This window comes from Melanerpes formicivorus, unplaced genomic scaffold, assembly GCF_026170545.1.
Source record: "Melanerpes formicivorus ecotype bairdi unplaced genomic scaffold, bMelFor1.0.p_v2 SCAF_2, whole genome shotgun sequence".
NCBI classification, from domain to species: Eukaryota; Metazoa; Chordata; class Aves; order Piciformes; family Picidae; genus Melanerpes; species Melanerpes formicivorus.
In genome coordinates this window covers 10,036,131-10,059,760 of record NW_027142354.1, presented here as the reverse complement: position 1 = coordinate 10,059,760, position 23,630 = coordinate 10,036,131, and the positions used below count along the sequence as shown (strand labels likewise).

The 23,630-nt window shown below is 43.4% G+C and overlaps 1 protein-coding gene across 2 annotated transcripts in view; it reads left to right on the top strand.

Annotated features, from left to right (window-relative positions):
- Positions 1–23,399, top strand: part of IFNGR1 (interferon gamma receptor 1) — a 34,646-nt gene extending 11,247 nt beyond the window's left edge. For both annotated transcript variants that reach the window (XM_068150386.1, XM_068150382.1), the window contains exons 2-7: positions 3,669–3,783; positions 4,190–4,362; positions 6,988–7,148; positions 7,832–8,009; positions 8,974–9,089; positions 17,399–23,399. In XM_068150386.1, coding sequence (XP_068006487.1) covers positions 3,669–3,783; positions 4,190–4,362; positions 6,988–7,148; positions 7,832–8,009; positions 8,974–9,089; positions 17,399–17,881 — 1,226 coding nt within the window. In that variant the 3' untranslated portion in view covers positions 17,882–23,399. The remainder of the gene's footprint in view (positions 1–3,668; positions 3,784–4,189; positions 4,363–6,987; positions 7,149–7,831; positions 8,010–8,973; positions 9,090–17,398) is intronic.
- The last annotated feature ends 231 nt before the right edge of the window (positions 23,400–23,630 follow it).

Genomic DNA, 23,630 nt, shown 5'->3' with positions numbered 1-23,630 from the left:
GCAGGAAGAACCTGAACTCCCTAGTGGACCTGGAGGGGAACGCGGTGACTGAGGATGAGGAGAAAGCTGAGGTCCTGAACACCTTCTTTGCCTCAATTTTTAACAGCAAGGCAGGAGGAGTTCAGGACGAGTGGCCTCCGGAGCTGGGCGTTGGGGTCGGGGAGCAGAGTAATACCCTGGAAATCCATGAGGAGTTAGTTCGGGACCTGCTGAGCCACTTGGATATTCACAAGTCCATGGGACCGGATGGGATCCATCCTAGGGTGCTGAGAGAGCTGGCGGATGTGCTAGCTAGGCCACTCTCCATCATTTTCCTCCAGTCCTGGCTCACGGGTGAGGTCCCAGATGACTGGAAACTGGCCAACGTGGTCCCCATCCACAAGAAGGGTCGGATGGAGGAACCTGGAAACTACAGGCCGGTCAGCCTGACCTCAGTGCCAGGGAAAGTGATGGAGCAGATTATCCTGGCGGCAATAACTGCGCACCTGAAGGATGGCCAAGGGCTCAGGTCCAGCCAACATGGATTCAGGAAGGGCAGATCCTGCCTCTCCAACCTGATCTCTTTCTATGATCAGGTGACCCGCCTGGTGGATGTGGGGAGGCCTGTGGATGTGGTCTACCTAGACTTCAGCAAGGCCTTTGACACCGTCCCCCACAGCAAACTGCTGACTAAGCTGTGAGCCCGTGGATTGGACCATTACACTCTGTGCTGGGTTAGGAACTGGCTGGAGGGCCAGGCCCAGAGAGTGGTAGTGAATGGTGCCACATCCAGCTGGAGGCCAGTCACCAGTGGTGTCCCCCAGGGATCAGTGCTGGGCCCTGTGCTCTTCAACATATTCGTTGGTGATCTGGATGAAGGGGTAGAGTCAGTCATCAGCAAGTTTGCAGATGACACCAAGTTAGGGGCAGATGTTAGTCAGTTAGAGGGTAGAAAGGCTCTGCAGAGGGACCTCGACCGACTGGACAGGTGGGCAGAGTCCAATGGGATGGCATTCAACAAGTCCAAGTGCCGAGTCCTGCACTTTGGCTACGGCAATCCCATGCAGAGCTATAGGCTGGGGTCGGAGTGGCTGGAGAGCTCCCAAACAGAGAGGGACCTGGGTGTGCTGATCGACAGCCACCTAAATATGAGCCAGCAGTGTGCCCAGGTGGCCAGGAGGGCCAATAGCATCCTGGCCTGCATTAGGAATAGTGTGGCCAGCAGGAGCAGGGAGGTCATAGTGCCCCTGTACTCTGCATTGGTTAGGCCACACCTTGAGTACTGAGTCCAGTTCTGAGCCCCTCAGTTTAAGAAGGACATCGAAACACTTGAACGTGTCCAGAGAAGGGCAACAAGGCTGGTGAGAGGCCTTGAACACAAGCCCTATGAGGAGAGGCTGAGGGAGCTAGGATTGTTTAGCCTGGAGAAGAGGAGGCTCAGGGGTGACCTCATTGCCCTCTACAACTACCTGAAGGGTGGTTGTAGCCAGGAGGGGGTTGGCCTCTTCTCCCAGGCAACTAGCACCAGAACGAGGGGACACAGTCTCAAGCTGCGCCAGGGGAGGTTCAGACTCGAGGTGAGGAGGAAGTTCTTCACCGAGCGAGTCATTCGGCATTGGAACCGGTTGCCCAGGGAGGTGGTTGAGTCATCGACCCTGCAGGCGTTCAAGGGGAGATTGGACGTGGCACTTGGTGCCATGGTCTAGTCATGGGGTCTGTGTTGATAGGTTGGACTCGATGATCCCCGAGGTCCTTTCCAACCTAAGTGATACTGTGATACTGTGATACTGTGTGATCCGGTGGGGGAAGTAGTTAGGATCTAGATGGGATTCATCTAGGGTGCTTAGAGAACTGGCACAAGAGCCTGCTAAGTGACTTTCCATCATTTATCACCGGTCCTGGCTAACTGCGGAGGTCCTAGATGACTGAAGGTTGGCCAATATGATGTCCATCCACAAGAAGGGCTGGAAGGAGGAGCCAGAAAACTATAGGCCTGTCAGCCTGACCTTAGTACCTGGTAGGTTTATGGAGCAGGTCATCCTGAGTGCCATCAAGCAGCGTATACAAGAAAACCAGGGAATCAAGCCCAACCAACATGGGTTTAGGAAAGGAAGGTCTTCCCTAACCAATCTGATCTCATTCTATGACTGGGTGACCCGCCTGGTAGACGAGGGGATGGCTGTGGGTATGGTCTACCTAGACTTCAGCAAAGCCTTTGACAGTCTCCCACAGCATCCTCCTGAAAAAGCTGGCAGCCCATGGCTTGGATAGGTGCACCCTTCATTGGGTTAAAAACTGGCTGGTTGACCTGGCAGATAGTGTTTGTGAATGGTGCCACATATCCAATTGGTGTTCGGTGACCAGTGGGGTCCCCCAGGGATCAGTACTGACCCAGTTCTGTTCAACATCTTTAGCGATGACCTGGATGAGGGGATTGAGTCAACCATTAGTAAATTTGCAGATGACACTAAGTTGGGAGGGAGTGTGCACCTCCTGGAGGGTAGGAGGATGATGCAGAGTGGCCTGGACAGGCTGGGTCTATGGGCCGAGGCCAGTGGTATGAGATTCAACCAGGTCAAGAGTACAGGGTCCTGCACTTTAGCCACAATGACCCCATGCAGCGCTACAGGCTGGGGGATGAGTGGCTGGAGAGCAGCCTGGCTGAAAGGGACTTGGGAGTGCTGATTGACAGCTGGCTGAACATGAGCCAGCAGTGTGCCTAGGTGGCCAAGAAGGCCAATGACATGTTGGCTTGTATCAGTAATAGTGTGGCCAGCAGGTCTAGGGATGTAATTCTGCCCCTGTACTACCCCTGCACTGGTGAGGCCTCACCTCGAATACTGTGTGCAGGTCTGAGCCGCTCACTTCGGGAAGGATATTGAGGTGCTGGAGTGGGTCCAGAGGAGAGCGAAGAGACTGCTGAGGGGGCTGGTGGGAAAGTTGTAAGAGGAAAGGCTGAGGGAGCTGGGGTTGTTCAGCCTCAAGAAGAGGAGACTTAGTGGGGACCTTATCACTCTGCGACTACGTAGAAGGAAGTTGTAGTCAGGTGAGGGTTGGGCTCTTCTCCCAGGCAATTAGTGACAGGGCATGGTATGAAGCTGTGCCAGGGGTGGTTTAGGTTAGATATTAGGAGGCACTTCCTCACAGAAAGGATGATTAGGCACTGGAATAGGCTGCCCAGGGAGGTGGTAGAGTTGGTATCATGGTATCACTGGAGGTCTTTAAGAAAAGATTGGATGTGGCACTTGTTGGCATGGTTTAGCCGATGTCATGGTGTTAGGTCATAGGCTGGACTTGATGATCTCAAGAGGTCTTTTCCAGCCTCAATAATTCTGTGATCTGTGTAGTAGCAACATAGGAGTATAATCACCACAACTTATGAACACAGTATGGACTCGCTGGTGGACTTGCTTTCAATGGACACAGGTTATCTGAGGTTCTGTGTTGCAAACAGGAAGAAAGCTGCCTCTTCAGGAGAGAAGAATGAATCTGCTTGTAGCGCTTGTATGTGTTTGTACTGCTGACAGAGTTGGCTGTTTGGCTGGGGGCAAGTATTTGTGATATTTGTCTGTAATTTTCCCACTTGTTTCTAGTGTGTTGCCTTTCCCAAATAATTTAGAAATATATTGGGCTGTTCTTGTGTTTGACTAGGTCTATTTATCAAAATGAAGTTCTTCTGATTCTTACAGTGCCTTCACCAGAGCAGATTGTAATAACATCTGAAAACTTCAACACTGTGGTGCATTGGCAGTACCCACCTATGTCTGAGACTCCTCATTTTATTGTGGAAATCAAACCTTACAAGTAAGTTCTTATTCTTTTACCATTTCCTGTACCTGATGTTCTCTGGAAGCATGCAAAACCAATCAGTCTATGGTAAACTATTTTGATTTCTATGTGGTAAAGTCATATAGGATGAAGGAAAGGTTACCTAAGTGTAAATTAAGGCAAAAAAATGTCAAATAACAGAGTGGTTAAGGTTGGCAGGGACCTCTGATGGTCATCTGCTCCAATGCTTCTACTTAAGCAGGTTGCCCAGAACCATGTCCATGTGGCTTTTGAATATCATCAGGGATGGAGATATCCACAACCTTCCTGGGCAACCTGTGCTAGTGCTCAATCACTCTCACAGAAATCTTGTCACAGGCGGTGTTCTGTATGGTACTGTGCAGTCAAAATGGTAATAACTATTGCTCTCTCTGTTTTACAGTTCAGGTCGCTATAAGAACGTCTCAGCTTGTGTGAACATTGCAGCTCATTTTTGTGACCTCACAAGGGAAATAGGTGGCGTTTTTGAGTCTCACTGGCTTCGAGTTAAAGCTGTTGTTGGGTCACAGCAGTCTGAGTACGTTGAGACAAATGAGTTTATTTTGCAAAAGCACGGTAAGTTCCATCATAAACTAAACCTTGTCGTTTTCCCCCCAAATATAAAGTCATCTGTAATTATCCTTTTTGCTGTGTTGTTTTGTCTTGTTTGGGAATATCATAAAGTCATGAGTCCAGGATGACAAGAAGTGTGATTGTTCAGTAGGAACTTGCATAGTTCTAACTTGTTAGCCCTGTCCCTCTGGTATCTGAATATTTTTTTAAAAACTCCTGAAGGCAGGGAAGTGATGCTGTTGGTATAGTCTCTGCCTCCTTCCCAAATTCTTGCCTCGTGTCTCAGACACATATTTAGGATCTGAAACCACTGCTTGAAGCTGTGGACCTTTCAGCATCGTTGAAGTAGTATACAGGTGGTTGGTGATACTATACTTGACTCTCTAGCCCTATGTACTGACAGTTTGGGGTGTATAGATGCTATCCAGAAAGTATGGGAGTCTACTGTAGCTGGATAATTAGCCATTACTCATTACTCCTGTAAATCCTTTGGGCTGCTTTGGGAGAAATCAGTGTCATGGTCCAATGGTCAGTAATTTGGTAGAAGTTAAACTCCCTTGGTTCCAGTTTGTACTGGCTGTGGCTGAGCTTAACTCCTGAGTGACACCCAGTTGGAACTTTAATGTGACTAAGTTTACACTCAGGAACAGAATTAAGACTCCAACAGAGTCAAGTGCCAAATTGGCTTATTTGACAGGCTGCAGATGTAAATACTGCTGAGGTCAAGCAGGGATAATGCAAATGGGCTGGGAGCAGTGCCAGGCAGGACAGCAGCTTGCTCTCTTCATGTCAGGCAGGGAGACAGGCAGCAGCACAGGCGTTTTCGATGGTTCTTGTTTCTAGCCACTGACTGCTCAGCAACTGATTCTTCACATGCAGTTCCCTCACAAAATGGCTTTCCCATAACAGTGTCTCCTCATAGCAGGCAGTGATCCCCCCTAGCAGATTACCATCCTGCCATACAGTGGCGTATTTATCGTTTCACAGTGTAGTGGGTTGAGAGAGAAGGCCTAGCTTTCTCTCCCCCACAAAGAGGAAAAAAACCACAGCTAACTCAGCCAGAGAAGCAGAAGGAATGCTATATTTTACAAGCAATGTGGAAAATGCAAGATATGTACACAATATATACAGTGTTTACAATATATATACAGAAATATACAGCAAAGTGAAAAAAACCAAGAATACAGGAACGAAATTCCCTCCTCCGGACAGAGGAGGGTTTCCCCCCCCGTGCCCCCTTCTCTCCCCCTACCTCCCTTTTTTCCCAAAAAGAGCTAGAGAGAAAGAAAAGGTAATTAATAAGGATGAAATTTTGGTTAGGCCTTATAAGCACATGCAGTATTAGTGATTAGTGCTTATCTGGTGTCCAAGGTCGTTCTGGCTAGGAGCCCAGAAGCAGACAAGCTGGGAGAGAAGGAAAGGAGCGAACTGAGAACAAATTCCAGCTGTGCTAAAACTTAAAACTGCATTCTACCAATGAAATTCACTTAGAATATCAATGTTTTCATTGTCTTCACCAAAACATTCAGCCAGAGTGTCCTAGCACTGTCCCTTTCTTAAAGGCACAGCCTCAAACGGCCACACACAGCTGTACCTCTGTTGCCTCTGCCCCCAGGGAGTCTCCCCAGTTCTGAAGTCCCTCACTTGACCCCAGGGGACCAAGTGCCAAGCTTCCCGTATCCCAAAAGATCCCAAATGATTCTCCCAACAGTGTTGAGCCCCATACATAATGATTCCTGGTCCCTTAGAATCAGTTTTGTAAAATCAGTATTGTAAAAGCAGCCAGCCTGTCCAAAACAGTGCAACAGGCCACAGCATATCATGAGCTGTGCCTAGCAGGCAGAACAGGGTAAGGAAAGATGAGACTTTCTCTCATGTTTGCTGCATTCTCAACAAAGAGCTTTCAGGCGAGAGATTATCCATGAGATCCTCCCTGACTTGGGCTGTGCTGAATTTCAGCATTGCTGGAACATAGGAATTGTGAGTCCCTCTTTGTTTTCCACTATGATTCCCTCCCCACCCAGTACTCCTGTAACTTAGACTCAGTGGCTGGTTTCTAGTGTTTGACAAAGGGACAGAACTCATGGTAAGAATGCCAAGTTTGGCAATTTCCAGATAATCGATAGTCACACACAGAGGAGGGAGACAGAATCACTTGCTTATTGAACAAGAAACTTGTATGTTTAGTCAAACCCTTAGACACAAACAGTTCATGTAGGCCACTGCCATTGGAAACCAAGCCTCCTAAAAACTGTTGCTCAGGATAAGATTTGTTTAAATTTTCAGATAGCCTTTTTTTTCCAGTACAGTATTGTTTAGCTGAGTGTGATTTATGGTTTTGTGTTCTGTTCTCATTTATCTATGTTAAACTTTTTTTTTAAATGTTATTAGTGAGCTGAGTGTTTATGGCTGCATGCATATAGGAAAGTTAGATTGCTTAACAGTGAAAATCTGCACTGTTTCCATTTGAGAAGCAGGCTCACAAATGTGTACAACTGCATTCATTGCTTCTAAGTGTCGAAGCTGCGTGACATTAGCAGCATTAAAATAAATGATGAAAGCTAACTATAAAAAGCCCATTTTAAAATAAAAGTTCAGAGCTAATAGCAAAGGTCTTATGTGTTGTAGGAAACATAGGACCACCAAAACTGAATCTCTGGAGGCACAATGATGAACTCATGGTTGATATTTACCATCCTGAATTCCCTTCTGAGAATCTTCTTCCTTGGATTAGAGATGTTTACCCAAAGCTCGAGTACTGGGTGACTTTCTGGGATAGTAAAAATCAGGTAAGTTCCAAAAGTAAAACTTCAAATTACTTGTTTACCTTAAACACATACAAGCAAAAGGTTCACTCCTGTGATCCATGGAGCCAACTGATACTAGGAAAACAATTGGCCGTAACATAGGACTGCGGAAGTCCTCAAATGTCAAATGCACCACAGTGAGATACGGGATTGGAAGGTCTGGATTTTAGTTGTCCGAATGGATGTTTTATAACAAAAAATGAGATCATTGCATTAGTTGTACACAAGATGCAGTTACCTAATCCTGTGCTACTGTTCCTGCATGTGTGCTTAACATTGGTAACTACTTGTGTGCCTTTCACCTGTCTAAATAGACTTTTCCTTTAAGATTATCTTTTTAAGATACTGGTATCCCACTTACTTAGCAATTGTGGAAGACGAACTTGAGCAAAAGGGTTGTAGGTATGTTTATTTACAGTCACCTTTTCATGTGCATCCAGCTACAAGTTTTAGAAGTTAATTAAGAATGTGAATCTAGACTATGAAGAACACATGCTTTAGCTTAAACCACCACAGTGAGCTTAAATATAGCAAGGTGCAAGGCCTATAGCTGATGTAGGAGGCACATCTAATAGTTTCACGTTTTTGGCAGTGTTGGAAGGTGCTGTAACATTTATATTGTTCTACTGAGCCAGATGGCACAACCTGAGTTTCATTTTTTTCAGAGTAAAGAAGAGTTTCCTGGAGACGACTGTACAAATTATACATGTAGCCTTGAGATCCCAATTCCTGCTGAAGGTTCCACTTACTGTGTCTCAGCAAAGGGAAGTTTATATAATGACCTGATGATTGGTGCCCCATCAGAAGAAAGCTGCATTCATGTTCCTCTCAAGCAGACACTCAGTAAGGGGATTCTAAAACTTTACTAAGAACATACTTAGCTGGGGCAGACCTTTGGTCAGACTCTGTGTGTGACTGATGTAGCCATGAGATGACTTGCATACATGCACACATATGAAAAAAGGAAAGCTTAATCATTCTTTTCCAAATGCACTCTCCCAGTTCTAAAGACCTTTAAAGATCAGGTATTACCTTCAAGTAACCCTGAATTTTTGAGTGCTTTTCCTCTTCTTAGGTATTGCAAAACCTGTCATCAGTATAATCAGTATAATCACCTGGTCATCAGTATAATTAACAAAAGACTAATGAATCATTCACTGAGTTATATGATTTTCATAAACATTGTCCCTGATTTCTAACTATTTATTGGTTTGGTTTTTTTTTGCTCAGTCTTATCACTGAGGAAAATGTGTATGGACTTTCTCAAGTATGAACTAATAAAGTTGAGGTATTTCCTATTAAATAGTGACTAGTGACTCAGCTTCATATATAGCTCTGATAATCTTTTACAAAGTTTTTAATTATGGCCCAAAACGTCAGAGAAGAGAGAGAAAATTATTGGAAGCAGTTGTGTGCTTTTTATGCACAAGAGTAGTGGTATGATTGAAGACAAGGACATTAAGGCGAGTAAGATCAGTGAAATCTTAGCTAGTCATAGTTAATAAGTCTACATTTTGGAAGATACCACATTTTCACTTTATTCAATCAATATGCTATCACATGGAAAACTTATCCGTTCATCTCCGTCCACCATCTCCTAAGGAACAAAAAAATGAGTTACAAAATTCCTTTACCTCTACAAAAACATGGTTGTGTTTATATAAATTGTAACTCTTCTGTCATTCTACTTTTTGTTTGATACAATACTTTAAATTTTCTTGAGTGAAAAAGGTGGTAAATTGGCAAATTCACACATTACCGCAAAGCATTCTGGCTGATTCCTAACTGATTTGCTCTAACTTCTTAGGCACACAAAGTATCATCATTCTGTGTGTTGTTACTCTGGCCCTGAGTCTGATGGTGGCAGTATATTTTGGCTGCAGGAAACTCAGGAAGAGCAACACAAAGCTGCCTAAATCTTTGGTAAGTCCAGACTTCTTATCTGCATCAGATTTGTACTATACAGCTGGGTAACTTCTATAACATCTTTTTAACTGAAGTAGTAGTAGTTGGTCTAGTTTAAGAACTTGGTTCTTAAAAAATAGACAGGTTTGTATTCATTGTAGTAGCAGAGACAGTGAACCACAGAATCACTTGATTTTGGGGTTAGAGACTTTTTGAGATCATCTAGCCCAACCCTTTTGCTCGAGCAGGTTGCACAGGACTTTGTCAGTTGGATTTTGAATACCTCTAAGGAAGGATACTCCACAACTGCTCTGGGCAACCTATTGCACTGCTTAACCATCCTCACAGTAAAAGTTGTTTTCTTACATTCAGGTGAAATTCCATGTGTTTCAATTTGTGCCCATTTCCTCCTGTTCTCTCCTTGAACACGTATGAGATTCCTTCATTATACGGTAGTATTTTGATACTGCTAAATGCTATGCTGTTCTGCAAGTGATGTGCAGAGTAAGGGGAGAGGGGTAACAGCACTGTAGGACAAGGGAAGGGCTAGGGGAAATCTGTTCTCGCACTGAGTGGTTGCAGATAAAACTGCTCAGAAGCTGCTCTGCCTAGATGTCCTTTCATCCATCCTCAGGAAACAGTGGATGTTCCTTAAAGAGCAGCATTCCTTACTTTCTCATCAGACAAGAGTGTAGTATCTAACAAGTACTGTTACAGTGTCTTCCTGGTGTCTCCTTAGTTACATCTATGAACAATCGGCAGCAGTTGAAACAGTTTAAGAACTGCCATGTGAGACATTAGTAAATGGTGATTGTATCAATAATAATCTCTGGGTGGATGCAGGAAGTCTCATAAGACTTCTAGAGAGAAGAGGCAATGATCTTCAATTCCTTATTCTCCAAGACCCTTTAGAATAGAACAGAATTAACCAGGTTGGAAGAGATCATCATCCAATGATATTTAATCAACTAAACCATGCCACCAACCACCCCATCAAATCTCTTCCTAAACACCTCCAGTGATGGTGACTCCACCACCTCCCTGGGCAGCCCATTCCAATGGCAAATCACTCTTTCTATGAAGAATTTCTTCCTAACATCCATCCTAAACCACCCCTGGTGCAGCTTGAGGCTGTGTCCTGTTGTTCTGGTGCTGGTTGCCTGGGAGAAGAGACCAAGTGACTCCTTCATTGTGTGGGGGTAGCTCAATGCCTAAGGTCCCCTTGGAGCTTGCTTTTTGTGGAATAGAATGTTAGGAGATTGCTCTGACTAAATAGAAATGCCCAAGCCAGTGATGGTAGCTAGTCAGACAAAGCCCTAGACTCTGGGAATCCTCTCTGAGTGGAAACAGGACTTTGACCACTTTTTGGTCCCTTCCAAATCAGGATATTCTGTGATCCTGCCTATGGCCTTTGAAATCTCTAGTGACAAAAATGGCACAGCTCATAAGGATAGTTTCTATATAGTTAATATGAATAGTGTGGCAATTTAAAAATAATCAACAATTAGTCATAAGTTATTATTTCATAACAAATCATATAAACTAATGAATAACTACTGCAAATAATGTAAGTTTTATGATATGAAGCTATCTTTATAGGCTTCTTGGACCTGAGAGCCTGTTGCTGACCTTTGAATGTGTACTAGATACTTCTCTGTACAGATTATGACCATTATGTTTTACCTGAACTTGACTAAAAACAAAACATCTATTTTCCATCTATTGTAAAGCTAGGTAAGATGACCTACCTTAAGGCTGCTTTGTTCCTGGCAGCTTTAGGTAGGTGCTAAAACACCATTTGAATGACTTTCAGCAAGCTGGAATTCTCCAACAGGTGGAAAAATAGGAATGCATAACCATCAGGCATCTGCCTTTGCTGAGTCTCTTGTACCCAAAGAAATGGGGGGAAAAAACCAATCCATTGCTATTTAGATCTTAGGAAGCTTTATATTTCTTGTGCTGTTTGTGACTTCTAAGAATAACATGTCAGTCATGCAAAGGCCTTTCTTTCACAGTGCAATTGTCTTTCAGTATGGGCATTGAATGACTACCTTCATTAGAGAAGATGTTGGATTAAATGATTTACAGATCCTATTCATAGTAAGATATAGACGACGGAGATTGGAGTCAATACAGCTGACCAACATGATCGAGTATTGTTCCTTTATTGTTCCAGTATCGCAGGCCTATGGTGCAGGCCTGTGGTGTGAGTATAGCACAGTAAAGTTAAGCATAGAAGAAGAAGAGACAGGAAAAGCAGAAGTGCGTAGCAAGGGAACTTCTATAACCTATATAAACTCAGAGTGCCTTGTTGGCATGGCTTCATTGGTTCCCTATGAGTGACCACACATCGCACTGTTATAGATTATTGGTCCAACTACTAACAACACAATGAGGTTGTTGATGCAGCTGCATGTCCTGTTGTCCCAAGATAACTTTCTATGTTTATAGCTACCAGTGCCTTGTTTTAGTTACATGCTGCAGGCACAGCACTGTTTTGCTACACTGCTAGCTGGCTCTGCCCTTATGCTGAGCACGGCCTACCACCATGTCAGGCTCTAGGCCTGCACTGCCAGATTGCTCACACTGCTCGTCGCTGGCATTGCCACAGTAAGATCCTACCAGGAATATACATCTAAATAAGTGGGACAGATTCCTTTACAAAATGTCATCATATTAGTCTTCTGTTAGATCTGCTGAAACATCAGGGTTTTGTGATCAGCTGTAGTTAGCTGTTCGTTTTCTTAGCCTTCTGAAATACTTCTTGTGAAACAATCTCCTTCCACCCACTATCTACAGTCATAGTATCATAGTATCAGTCAGGGTTGGAAGGGACCACAAGGATCAGCTAGTTCCAACCCCCCTGCCATGGGCAGGGACACCCCACACTACATCAGGCTGGACAGAGCTTAATCCAGCCTGGTCTTAAACACCTCCAGGGACGGGGCCTCAACCACCTCCCTGGACAACCCATTCCAGGGCTTCACCACTCTCATGGGGAAGAACCTCCTCCTCACATCCAGCCTGAATCTCCCCACCTCCAGCTTCATTCCATTCCCCTTAGTCCTATCACTACCTGAGATCCTGAGCAGTCCCTCCCCAGCCTTCCTGTGGGCCCCCTTCAGATACTGGAAGGCCACAATTAGGTCACCTCGGAGCCTTCTCCTCTCCAGACTGAACAGCCCCAACTCCTTCAGTCTGTCCTCACAGGAGAGGTGCTCCAGCCCTCTGATCATCCTTGTGGCCCTTCTCTGGACACATTCCAGCACCTCCATATCCCTCTTGTAATAGGAGCTCCAGAACTGGATACAGTACTCCAGGTGGGGTCTCACCAGAGCTGAGTAGAGGGGGAGAATCACCTCTAAGGTTTGTTTTAAGGTCTTGTCCACTTTAAAAGGAGCCTGACTTTATTTTACTGGTGAGCTGTGGGCATTGCTCTCTGCTTGAACTTCACTAATTTTTAAGTGTTTCTTATCTTTGGATGGAAGCAAATCATTAGAAAACTCTTACTAGACTGTAAGAGAGATTCCTTGAAAAGCACCAGCTTTCATTTTTAGCTCACATTTAAGTCAACTTTCCTGTTACCTGGTGGTATTTTTTTCTGAGCTTGACGGAGGAGAAGGCTGTCTTCTCTCACTGTAGTTGTAGGGCACTTATGGATATTTACAAGACAATTTCTTTTGTGACTCTGGCTTTTTTGGTTATGGTGGTGGTGGTGTTTTCTTTTGGGAGGGGGAGGAGTGGTGTTGTTTTTCACTATGAGCATCTATAAGATAATAGCATAGTCTCCTATTTATACATTTACACAGCATTAATTTGTTGTGGAACCATGCAAAGGCCATGCAGATTTTATCAAGGTCACAGGTCCTAATGAAATTTGAAACACACTTTTCAAACTTTCCTCTTTAAAATACACACCTGAAAGTACTCTGTAGGTGGACAAACCCGTAGGGTTAAAAAGCAACAAACTATTGATTGCTTTATCTGCTACTGTTGCCTTGGGATTTGTGTGTGTCCTTGAGCCTGGCTTCCACTGGTGTATCTCCCTCATCTGTTGAGACAGTGAAAGACCTAAATCAGGAAGGAATGTAAGCACCTACACATTCCAGGAAATACTGCTGCTATTTAGCTCAAGCTTACTGGTTGTCAGCTAGTATTAGATAACATGCATGAAAGAAAAGCACTAACTTACAGTAAATACTTTTCTTCAAATAGCAGCTGTATCTTCATTACCCTTGTTACTTAATATGCATTGAGTGGCATTCCAGTTAGTGTAGTAAACTGATTCTTTTGAAACTAGAAATAACTGGCATGGCTGAATGGCTAAATTATCTCATAGTCATGACTCACAGATGTCTAAAGAACCTTTGGTACCAGGAAACCCACAAGAGTTTCTTCTTCTGATGGCTTCCTTCTTTCATGCATGGGAGGATGAGTGTTTTTGCATCATCTTGCTTCAGTTGAAAACTCACCAAGAGGAAAACAAGTTTCCTTTTTTGAGAAGAGAAGTCTTGGATGTAGTTGTATGGAGAGCATTTATTTTGTCCTTGGAGTCTGTGTGTAAGCATTGCCAGCTGGCACTGTGAAATAAGAACCTGTGTAGAGTACAAGGTGTTCCCTTAACACATTTTATTACTGTGATTTCTAGAGCCATGTGAAAATCCAGAAAGAACAAATCATTTACAGCATTTATTGGTATGGGGAAAGACAGAAAGTTGTAAACACAACTCTTAGCTGTAGTTTCTGTAGTGTTTTGTCTTAATTCACATTCCTCAAGTATTCCAGCTTACAAAGAATCATAGAATCAATAAGGTTGGAAAAGACCTCAAAGGTCATCAAGTCCAACCTGTCACCACAGACCTCATGACTACTAAACCATGGCACCAAGTGCCACGTCCAATCCCCTCTTGAACACCTCCAGGGATGGTGACTCTACCACCTCCCTGGGCAGCCCATTCCAATGCTAACAACTCTCTCTGTGAAGAACTTCCTCCTCACCTCAAGCCTAAACTTCCCCCGGTGCAGCTTGAGACTGTGTACTCTTGTTGTGGTGCTGGTTGCCTGGGAGAAGAGACCAATCCCTTCCTGGCTACAACCACCTTTCAGGTAGTTGTAGAGGGCAATGAGGTCATCCCTGAGCCTTCTGTTCTCCAGGCTAAACAATCCCAGCTCCCTCAGGCTCTCCTCATAGGGCTTGTGCTTGTGCTCGAGACCTCTCACCAGCCTCATTGCCCTTCTATGGACATGTTCAAATGTCTCAATGTCCTTCTTAAACTGAGGGGCCCAGAACTGGACACAGTACTCAAGGTGTGGCCTAACCAGTGCTGAGCACAGGGGCACAATGACTTCCCTGCTCTTGCTGGCCACACTATTCCTGATGCAGGCCAAGATGCCCTTGGCCTTCTTGGCCACCTGGGCACACTGCTGGCTCATGCTCAGCTGGCTGTCAATCAGTACCCCCAGGTCCCTTTCTGTTTGGCAGCTCTCCAGCCACTCCAACCCCAGCCTGTAGCACTGCATGTGGTTGTTGTGGCCAAAGCGCAGCAGCATTATCTTTTTTTGTCACTTAGTGTGATTCTTGGAATTAGATTTTTAGCTTCCCCCCTAGAAAACTACAGATGCTGGTCCGTTCGAGGTCAGTGTCTGTATAGCATATACATCCCAGATTTTCTTCATTTATCTATGTAAACAGGTTTTCTAGAGGTACATTTATCTTGTAGTTGTTTGTAACATTTTCAGTATTGGCACATTGTTGATCTCATGCCCAGAGAAGGGCAATAAGGCTTGTGAAGAGCTTGGAGCCCATGACCTACAAGGAGCACCTGAGGGAGCTGGGGTTGTTCAGTCTGGAGAAGGGGAGGTGGAGGGGAGATCTTACCACTCTCTACAACTATCTGAAGGGAAGTTGGAGCAAGGAGGGGGCAGTCTCCGCTCCTTGATGACAAGCCACAGAAGTAGAGGAAATGGTCTCAAGCTGTGCCAGGTGAGGTTTAGGCTGGATGTTAGGAAAGATTTTTTTCATGGAAAAGATTATCAAACATTACAGTATCACAGTATTGCTAAAGTTGGAAGAGACCTTGAGGATCATCGAGTCCAACCTGTCACCACAGACCTCATGACTAGACCACGGCACCAAGTGCCACATCCAATCCCCTCTTGAACACCTCGAGGGATGGTGACTCCACCACCTCCCCAGGCAGCCCTTACCATATCACAGTATCACTAAGGTTGGAAGAGACCTCGAGGATCATTGGAATTGTCTGCCTAGAGTGGTGGTGGAGTCACCATCCCTGGGGTTCTTCAAGCAGCGTGGGTGCTGACCTGGCGCTTAGGTACATGGGTTGGTATTGGCCCTTTGGTGCTGGCTCAGGGGTTGGACTGGATGAGGTCTTTTCAAACCAGATACGTACTGGATTCTGGTTTCTGCAACTGTCTTCTAAGGATTTGCTTCTTATGAATGGGTGAGTTCCATAAATACTCAGGGAAATTACTCTGAATGAATGTTCTTTATATAGTATTCTGACTCTTTCTGCCTAACAAAAAATGAACATCTAGAGAAGAGTGATGGCTAAATGGCAGGTAGGGGAATCACCTCAACCTCAGTGACAATAACAGTTGTTTGTAAAGCTCAGTTAGATTTGTTAATAACTGCTCTCCAGGGAGTGTTTGTTTGATTTCTGGTGGTGTTTGTTGCTTTTTGTTAAACTTCATGGTTTCAGGGATCCAGCATTAAACCACAGAACCATCAATAGATATCAGGGCAACTGAAGAGGAAGGTATGGGGCTGAAGTGAGAGATGAAGGCAAATTCTCATGAAGTCAGCACACTGAAGATATGAGAGTAACAATAGAGCCTCACAACCTTCTGCTCAAGGAGGATTCTTGAAAACCACAGACAGATTTGATTGTCTGATTTTGATGGCTCAGTTCTTAGACTTTTTTTGCCTGTTTGTAGCTTTTCTTAAACAATGTTACTGTTCACTGTATTCTCCTTCTACCTGTGTCTGTCTTGTGAATTTGCCTCAACCTGCATTTCCAGTCAATTATTTTTCTGAAAAGAATCTCAAAACAGTGATTGTGTGCCTTTTATTAGGAAATTAGCTTCTCTCTCAGTACTTTTTAGTCTGTCATACACTATAGATATATAAAATGAACTATGGAATTTAGAGAAGAACATTTACTACTTGAGTAACCATTCCTCCTCATGCTTTCTGCTAGCTTTGGGGAATACCATAGAGCTGAACATTTATCCCACTTTGTTTTTTCCTATATATATTTTTTTAAACCCCTTTTAGAAACAAACAAAACCACCAAAAAGCAGAAACAAATAGAAGACTCTAAACAGCCTGGAGCATGTCATAATCATTTAAAACAATTAATATGCTCTTTGTGTGAAAGGAGTTTCTGAAGAAGGGTCCAGGGAGACCTCATAGCAGCCTTGCAGTACCTGAAGGGGGCCTACAAGAAAGCTGGGGAGGGACTTTTCGTAAGAGCTTGTAGTGACAGGATGAGAGGGAATGGATTGAAGCTGGGGGAGGGTGGATTTAGACTTGGATAGTAGGAAGAAATTCTTTACAGTGAGGGTGTTGAGACACTGGAACAGATTGCCCAGGGAGGTCATGGATGCCCTCTCCTTAGAGGTGTTCAAGGCCAAGTTGGATGAGGCCTTGAGTGGAAGTTACCTCTGCCCATGGCAGAGGGTTTGGAACTAGATGATCTTTAAGGTCCCTTCCAATCTGAACTGTTGTATGAATTTACAAAACATTAATGTAGGAAGACTTCAGCAATAGATATGACTGCTGGTATACATAAAGATCCTTATGTAATTTTAACGGTCTCCTTCCAAAGATCACTTTCCTTCCCAGTTGAGACGGTTGCCACAGAATATTAGTCATTGCAAATTGCACTTACTAGATACAGAGTAAGGTTTCCCTGGGTAGTTGAAGAATGTTACAGCTTTTTTCTTTTGTTGTCTTCCTCTACATTGCAGACTTGAAATTAATTAAAGTACAGTGAGTGGTATGAAGTAGATTTGGTCTTTGCAGGTGTGTTTGTCCACAGGAAGCATTTGTGAGAGTGTGATGAAAGTGTTACCGGTAACAAATGAAGTCATAAAATCTGGCAAGGTCATTATCCTGTATCTAATCTTGATCATTTATGCTGGGATTAGTTGTAATGACATGAAGTTTGTAATACAAACTTTTATTACAAACTTGTATCTTTTGGAGAGTGTTTTAACCTCTTAATTTCATCAGAAGATGAAGCAAATAAACTAGGAGATAATGTGGAACTCATTTTTTTTTTTTTTTCTGTTCTCCCCCATTCCAGGTTGGTATGATGATAAACCTGAACACAGAGAGCATTCTAGAACCAAAATCAGCAGCAAAATATACATCTGTAATAAGCTCCACGCAATCAGTGCTGCCAGTGAATGGTGAAATAAACTTCCTGTGGGCAGAAGAAAAAGAAGAGATAGTTAACCCTGAGAATTCCAGTGAAGGAGCATCTTCTGTTTGTCTTCCAGAGGCACTAGCCATACCAGAAGAGGTGTCTGTGCAGGAAAGCACAGAAAGGAAAGTACCTTCTAATGATGACCAGAATCACAAAGTGAAAGAGAGTTACTTTATTTCTGACAGCAGCCAAGTGGATATATCTGCTAGCTGTTCAGATTCAGAGACTTCTGATGCAGAAATAAAACAAACAAGCAGCTGTCTCAAGTTTTCTGGCTATGACAAGCCTCACGTTCCATTGCATATGCTAATAGATGTTGGTGAAGAACAGCCTGTGATGGCTTACAGGCCAACTGACTAACCAGGATAGATAGAATAGAATAGATTAAACCAGGTTGGAAGAGACCTTTGAGATCATCGCGTCCAACCTATCATCCAACACCACCTAAGCAACTAAACCATGCAACCAAGCATCCTATCAAGTCTCCTCCTAAACACCTCCAATGATGGTGACTCCACCACCTCCCCTGGTAGCCCATTCCAAAGGACAATCACTCTCTCTGTGTAGAATTTCTTCCTAACCGCCAGCCTAAACCTCCCCTGGCGCACCTTGAGACTGTGTCCTCTTGTTCTGGTTGCCTGGGAGAAGAGACCAACCTCTGCCTGTCTGCAACCTCCCTTCAGGTAGTTGTAGACAGCAATAAGGTCTCCCCTGAGCCTCCTCCAGGCTAAGCAACCCCAGCTCCCTCAGTCTCTCCTCATAGGGCTTGTGTTCCAAACCCCTCACCAACTTTGTTGCCCTTCTCTGGACACGCTCCAGCAAGTCAACCTCCTTCCTAAACTGAGGGGCCCAGAACTGGACACGGTACTCGAGGTGCAGCCTAACCAGTGCAGTGTACAGGGGCAGAATGACCTCCCTGCTCCTTCTGGCCACACTGTCCCTGATGCAGGCCAGAATGCCATCGGCCCTCTTGGCTGCCTGGGCACACTGCAGGCTCATGTTCAGCCTACCATCAACCAGCACCCCCAGGTCCCTCTCTGCCTGGCCGCTCTCCGGCCGCTCTCCACCCACTCTGACCCCAGCCTGTAGCTCTGCATGGGGTTGTTGTGGCCAATGTGCAGAACCTGGCACTTGGATGTGTTAAATCTCATGCCATTGGATTGTGCCCATCTGTCCAGCCTGTCGAGGTCCCTCTGCAGAGCCTCTCTACCCTCCAGCAGATCAACTCCTGCCCCCAGCTTGGTGTCATCAGCAAATTTACTGATGATGGACTCAATGCCCTCATCCAGATCATCAATAAAGGTGTTAAAGAGCATAATGAGATGAAGTGTTCAACCAGAACTCAGGAGGAATACTACTGAAGGTTATGAGAAGTCTGCGTTACATTGTGACCATCTACGAATTTGTACTTGTTCTGGTCCAAACAAAGTAACCCATACACAACTTAGTACCATGGGATTCTGAAATGGGCCTGAAAGTAATGCCTCAGAACTGCATAAGAACTGGGGAGAAATTTCATAATAATGACTTTTAGAAGAGTGAGTATATATGACTCAACTCACTCTTTCCTCCTTGGAATAGCACTGTGGCTTTTCTGATAGTAACTATGGAGAACAGACTTCATGAAGGAGGAGAAAACAGCTGTATCATTATTAGTTTGTTTCAGATTCTTTGCATCATTAATGCAATGGACATAATGCTTGGGCAGTCCTTCACTTGTTTACAACAGAGATGTGCCACAGCTCTTTGAAAGGTTTTGCCTTTATTCTAGGTATTCTTCTGCTTGTCTTTTTCTCTTTTGAAGAGTATTTTGTGTTAGACAGAATACTGTTTTATGTAACAATATGCCTATAACTATCTCCTGTGTATCTTAAGAATTTGATTCCATAGCCATGAACCAGTTATTTATAGTCTTTCCTGCAACTAGAAGTGTGTACTTACAGAACTATTACTTCTTACTTTCAGTGAGCAAACAACAGGCTTTTTCTTTTGTACTGTAAGTCTTGTGGCTTAAAAAGCTATTTCTCAAAGTGCTGTTGTTTGTATGCTTTAGGTGATCCAAATGCTTTCAGAACTCAAAAGCCTGCTTTCCTCCAGAGCATTCTTAGAACAATGTGGTGTTGTTTTTTAAAATAGAAATCAATAGGGCTTCTACCAAAGTTTTTCATCAGGTTGAAAATGACTCATTTTCCCCCTTTTTGTGACGTAACTCGGGAACTACCTCCAGTTCTCTCCCTCTAAAAACACATCTCAAGACAATGGAAAAGTAGCATGGTAAGTTGTAGTTCCTAAGGTGTTGTCATCTCTGAATTTTGTAGTGAGAGATTGTAGTTTTTAAAACCAAAGGATGAAGATTTTCTTTCTTTCTCTCTTTAAAAACTTTGGACTCTGATACCTGCAATCCAGTTGTTTGCCTTCAGTCAAGGTTTGATGAATTACTTTGTTCGTAGGAAATGTTTGCAGTAGTTCTTTAATGAAGCTTAATTAAGAAAGAATAGGCTATTTTACATACACAAGGTGCCTGTCACACCCCTTACAAATTTCTGTCTTTGTTTTAAAAGGTCTTTTTTGTAGGATTATCAAAAATATTTGCATGTTATAGCAGGTGGTTTGAAAGGAAAACCAGTAACATAGTACTTCTGTTCTTGTGTTTCTCAGTGGCATGAGTATTCCTAAGACAGACAGTTTACACAGCAGTTTCTGCACTGTTTCCATTTCTGCAGGCATCAGACACAAAGGCATATTCCACAAAGATTTAAAGACAAGAGTTATTTTTCCTTTCTCTACTCCAGATCTGTTAGCAAGGGATTGATAATTTTAGGAGAAGCCATGTCACACAGGTGGATTTTGTAGTTGTGGTGTAATGGAAAGCTCAGCTATAAAAAGATTTCTCTATGTATTAGTTGGCTTTGGTTTCTTTCTGCATTGTTCAAATGTACTGTGACCCTCTAGTATATTTTTCATGTTCTTGATTGATTTCCTAGAAGGCAATGCTGGTGACAGTGCTCAGGATCCACTGGCATGTGGATATCTCCTTGCACCAGTGCAGAAAAGCATTTCCTTGGCATTAAAAGAAGGCTTTGGAAATCAGAAATGCACTTGGAACTTCCAACTCAACTGACTTTTCAGTTAATTGTATGGATCATCACTGAAGCATGTTTTCAGTACCTACTAAGGGGATGAGCAGCTGCATTTTGCACAGAGCTTGAAGTTGATGCCACTTCTTTCAGGTTTTGTGGGTTTGTTGATAAATATGAACTGCAATAAATACCTCAGGACTTTATAAATGTCATGTAAATGTTTAAGTTTAATTTGGCTAGAAGGGAGAAACAGCATTAGAAACTGTGGGCTGTTTAGGGAAGACTTTTTTTGATCCATCTGAGTGTTGTGTTTGCTACTGCTCAGAGTATTTCATCTTACTGTGACTGATAGCTTGTTTTCCTTATGTCAGTTTTGTTAAAAATACTACTGCTCTTCTCCAAGAAGTACAGGGATTTGCTGCTGTAGTCATTCCATTCAGTATATCTGCCTCAAAGCTGTTCTGTCAGAGGCTTGTCATTTCTTGGAAATACTAACAGTGTGTTTGGCAACTCTGGTGCTGGTAGGAAAACTGTTAGCTAAGACTCAGCCTCTTAGATTTGTGTAAACATAAAAGATCACTAAGTGTTTTCTGTTCTGAAAGACTTTTCCTTTGCTGGCACTCTGGAAGAGGAATGTTACTTTTTGCCTGGGCAAGGGCAGATAGATGCATTTTATAATCAAGTGACTATCACAGATTTCGTTTCTCTTCCTCATGCAATACTATTGCCTTGTACACAGTCCTGAATCTTACAAGTAACATGGAGTCCTATGTGAGTAAAAGGCACCCAGCTAGGTGCTAGGATATAATGAAGGAGGTGGATGATAAGACTGATCAGAAATGCATCAGCATATGTGGAAAAGTACAGCGTGGTGAGTAGTTACAGATAGTGTCAAGCTGCTATTATTCTGCAAGGTGAAAATCAAGAAGAGGAACAAGTGCTTTGTGCTAGGCAGCATGTGTATATAATATATCTATGTGCACAACTGACCTTGTTGTAACTGTCACGTTGTTAAATGTCTCTTTTAGTGAAAAATTATGAATTGTAACTACAAAAGGCACTGAGTTATCACCCTCCCTGTCTTCTGTATGCTGCATACTAAACAAGTAGCCAGTAGCAGGAGGATAGTTTAGATGTTTAAATTACTCAGGACAACTTGCAGATTATTTTACTGGGGAAAGAAGAGTTACAAGTGCACAAAGCACCAGATTCTTTTTTTTTTTTGGCTGTGACTAGCTGAATACATGAGGCCACAGTCAGACAAGAATGTGTTCCCTGAGTCAGTAAGCTCTACTTCCCCCAGTTGTCTTTCCAGAAGTTGCAAGTAGTGGTACTAAGAGCCTAAGAACAGGGCAGTTGCATGTAGTGCTATTTGTGCAGGGATACAACCCCCAACAGCCTGCAGTGTTGGGACTTCATGGGACAGGGAACATGGAAATGTCTTTCCAGCCTGGTTTTGGCAGTTCTGTAATTGCCAAATATCTCAGCCACATAGCTTGGAAGATCATTTAATAGCTCCTTCTTATTAATGGCTGTTTACATGGCACCACTGAAGAGCGATGGATTGTTTCTAGCCTAGCCACTTTAACTGGTGAAGGGCTATATGCAAATCTGCATGTCTGTTCCAAGCAGCTGGGATAATACAAGATGCCTTGCTTCCACAGATGTCAGTAAATTTGCCAAGAATGAATTTTTTTGTATCTTTTTTTTTTTCAGCTACATTATTGATGTGGGAAAAGTGTAAAAACAGATCAATGGATGCTTCTGTGACAGCACACTTCATTGTTGATTGCAGGTGTGATTAAGTTAGATGGTCATTGGGCTCAAGTCAATAGTTTTGGTGTCTTTGAAAAAACACACCTCAGAACAAGCCAAGCACAAATCACCTTTCATCTTATGTGACCTGCAGATATCTATTTTTTTTACAATTCAGTCCTTTTAACTGTAAAGCCTTTGTTATTAATACACTTTCTATGGTGCCTGAATGGATGCAATCATTTGGCTAGGTGGGGGGGCCGAGGGGATCTGTGGTTCACTCTTCTCCCCAGAACTGTATTGCTACCCCTATGCATTTGTTCAAAGACTGGGACACCATCATGTAATTTTTTCTGGGAGTTTTTTACCATTAGAATTTCATGTTTAATGCAAGCCTTCCTGACTTCAGAAACTTAATTAACCATTTTAATTAAGGAGACCTTATTGTGGCCTTCCAGTATCTTAAGGGGGCCTACAAGAAAGCCAATGAGGCACTTTTAAAGATGTAGGGTAGTGATATGACTTGGGGGAATGGAGCAAAACTAGAAGTGGGTAGATTCAGACTGGATGTTAGGAAGAAGTGCTTCACCATGAGGGTGGTGAGACACTGGAACAGGTTGCCCAGGGAGGTGGTAGAAACCCCATCTGTGGAAGTTTTTCAAGGCCAGGCTGGATGGGACTCTGAGCAACCTGATCTAGTGTGGGGCTCTGAGCAACCTGATCTAGTGTGAGGTGTCCCTGCCCATGGTCCTTTCCAACCCTGACAATGCTGTGATTGTGTGATTCTGTGATGTTGGGCCTGCTAAACATATTTTGGTTTTTGTCTGAAGGTTGTAATATAGTGACATGGCACTTGGTGCCATGGTTTAGTAGTCACAAGGTCTTGAGTGATAGGTTGGACTTGATGACCTTTGAGGTCTTTTCCAAACTTACTGATTCTATGATTCTATGACTCTATGATTCTATGAGTTTAAACTACTTGTAAATACTGTAAATGTAAACACTTTTTACAATTCATTAAAAAAGCTATCTCAGAAGACAAATGTGTATGCTTGCCTTTTTCTTACTATTGGCTTTTGTACTGAAGACTGATTTTGAAGCTTGGTCAGTTCATGTTATGCATGTAGTGTAGGGCCTTGTTGAAAATTAACAGGGAATGCCATGGGAGATGTGCAGAGCTTGTATGTGTGCGTGACTAATTCTGTATAGCCATTTACTGTGTTATGTGACTAAGGACATTTCTCATTTGTCAAGGACACCCTTTGGGTGTGTGG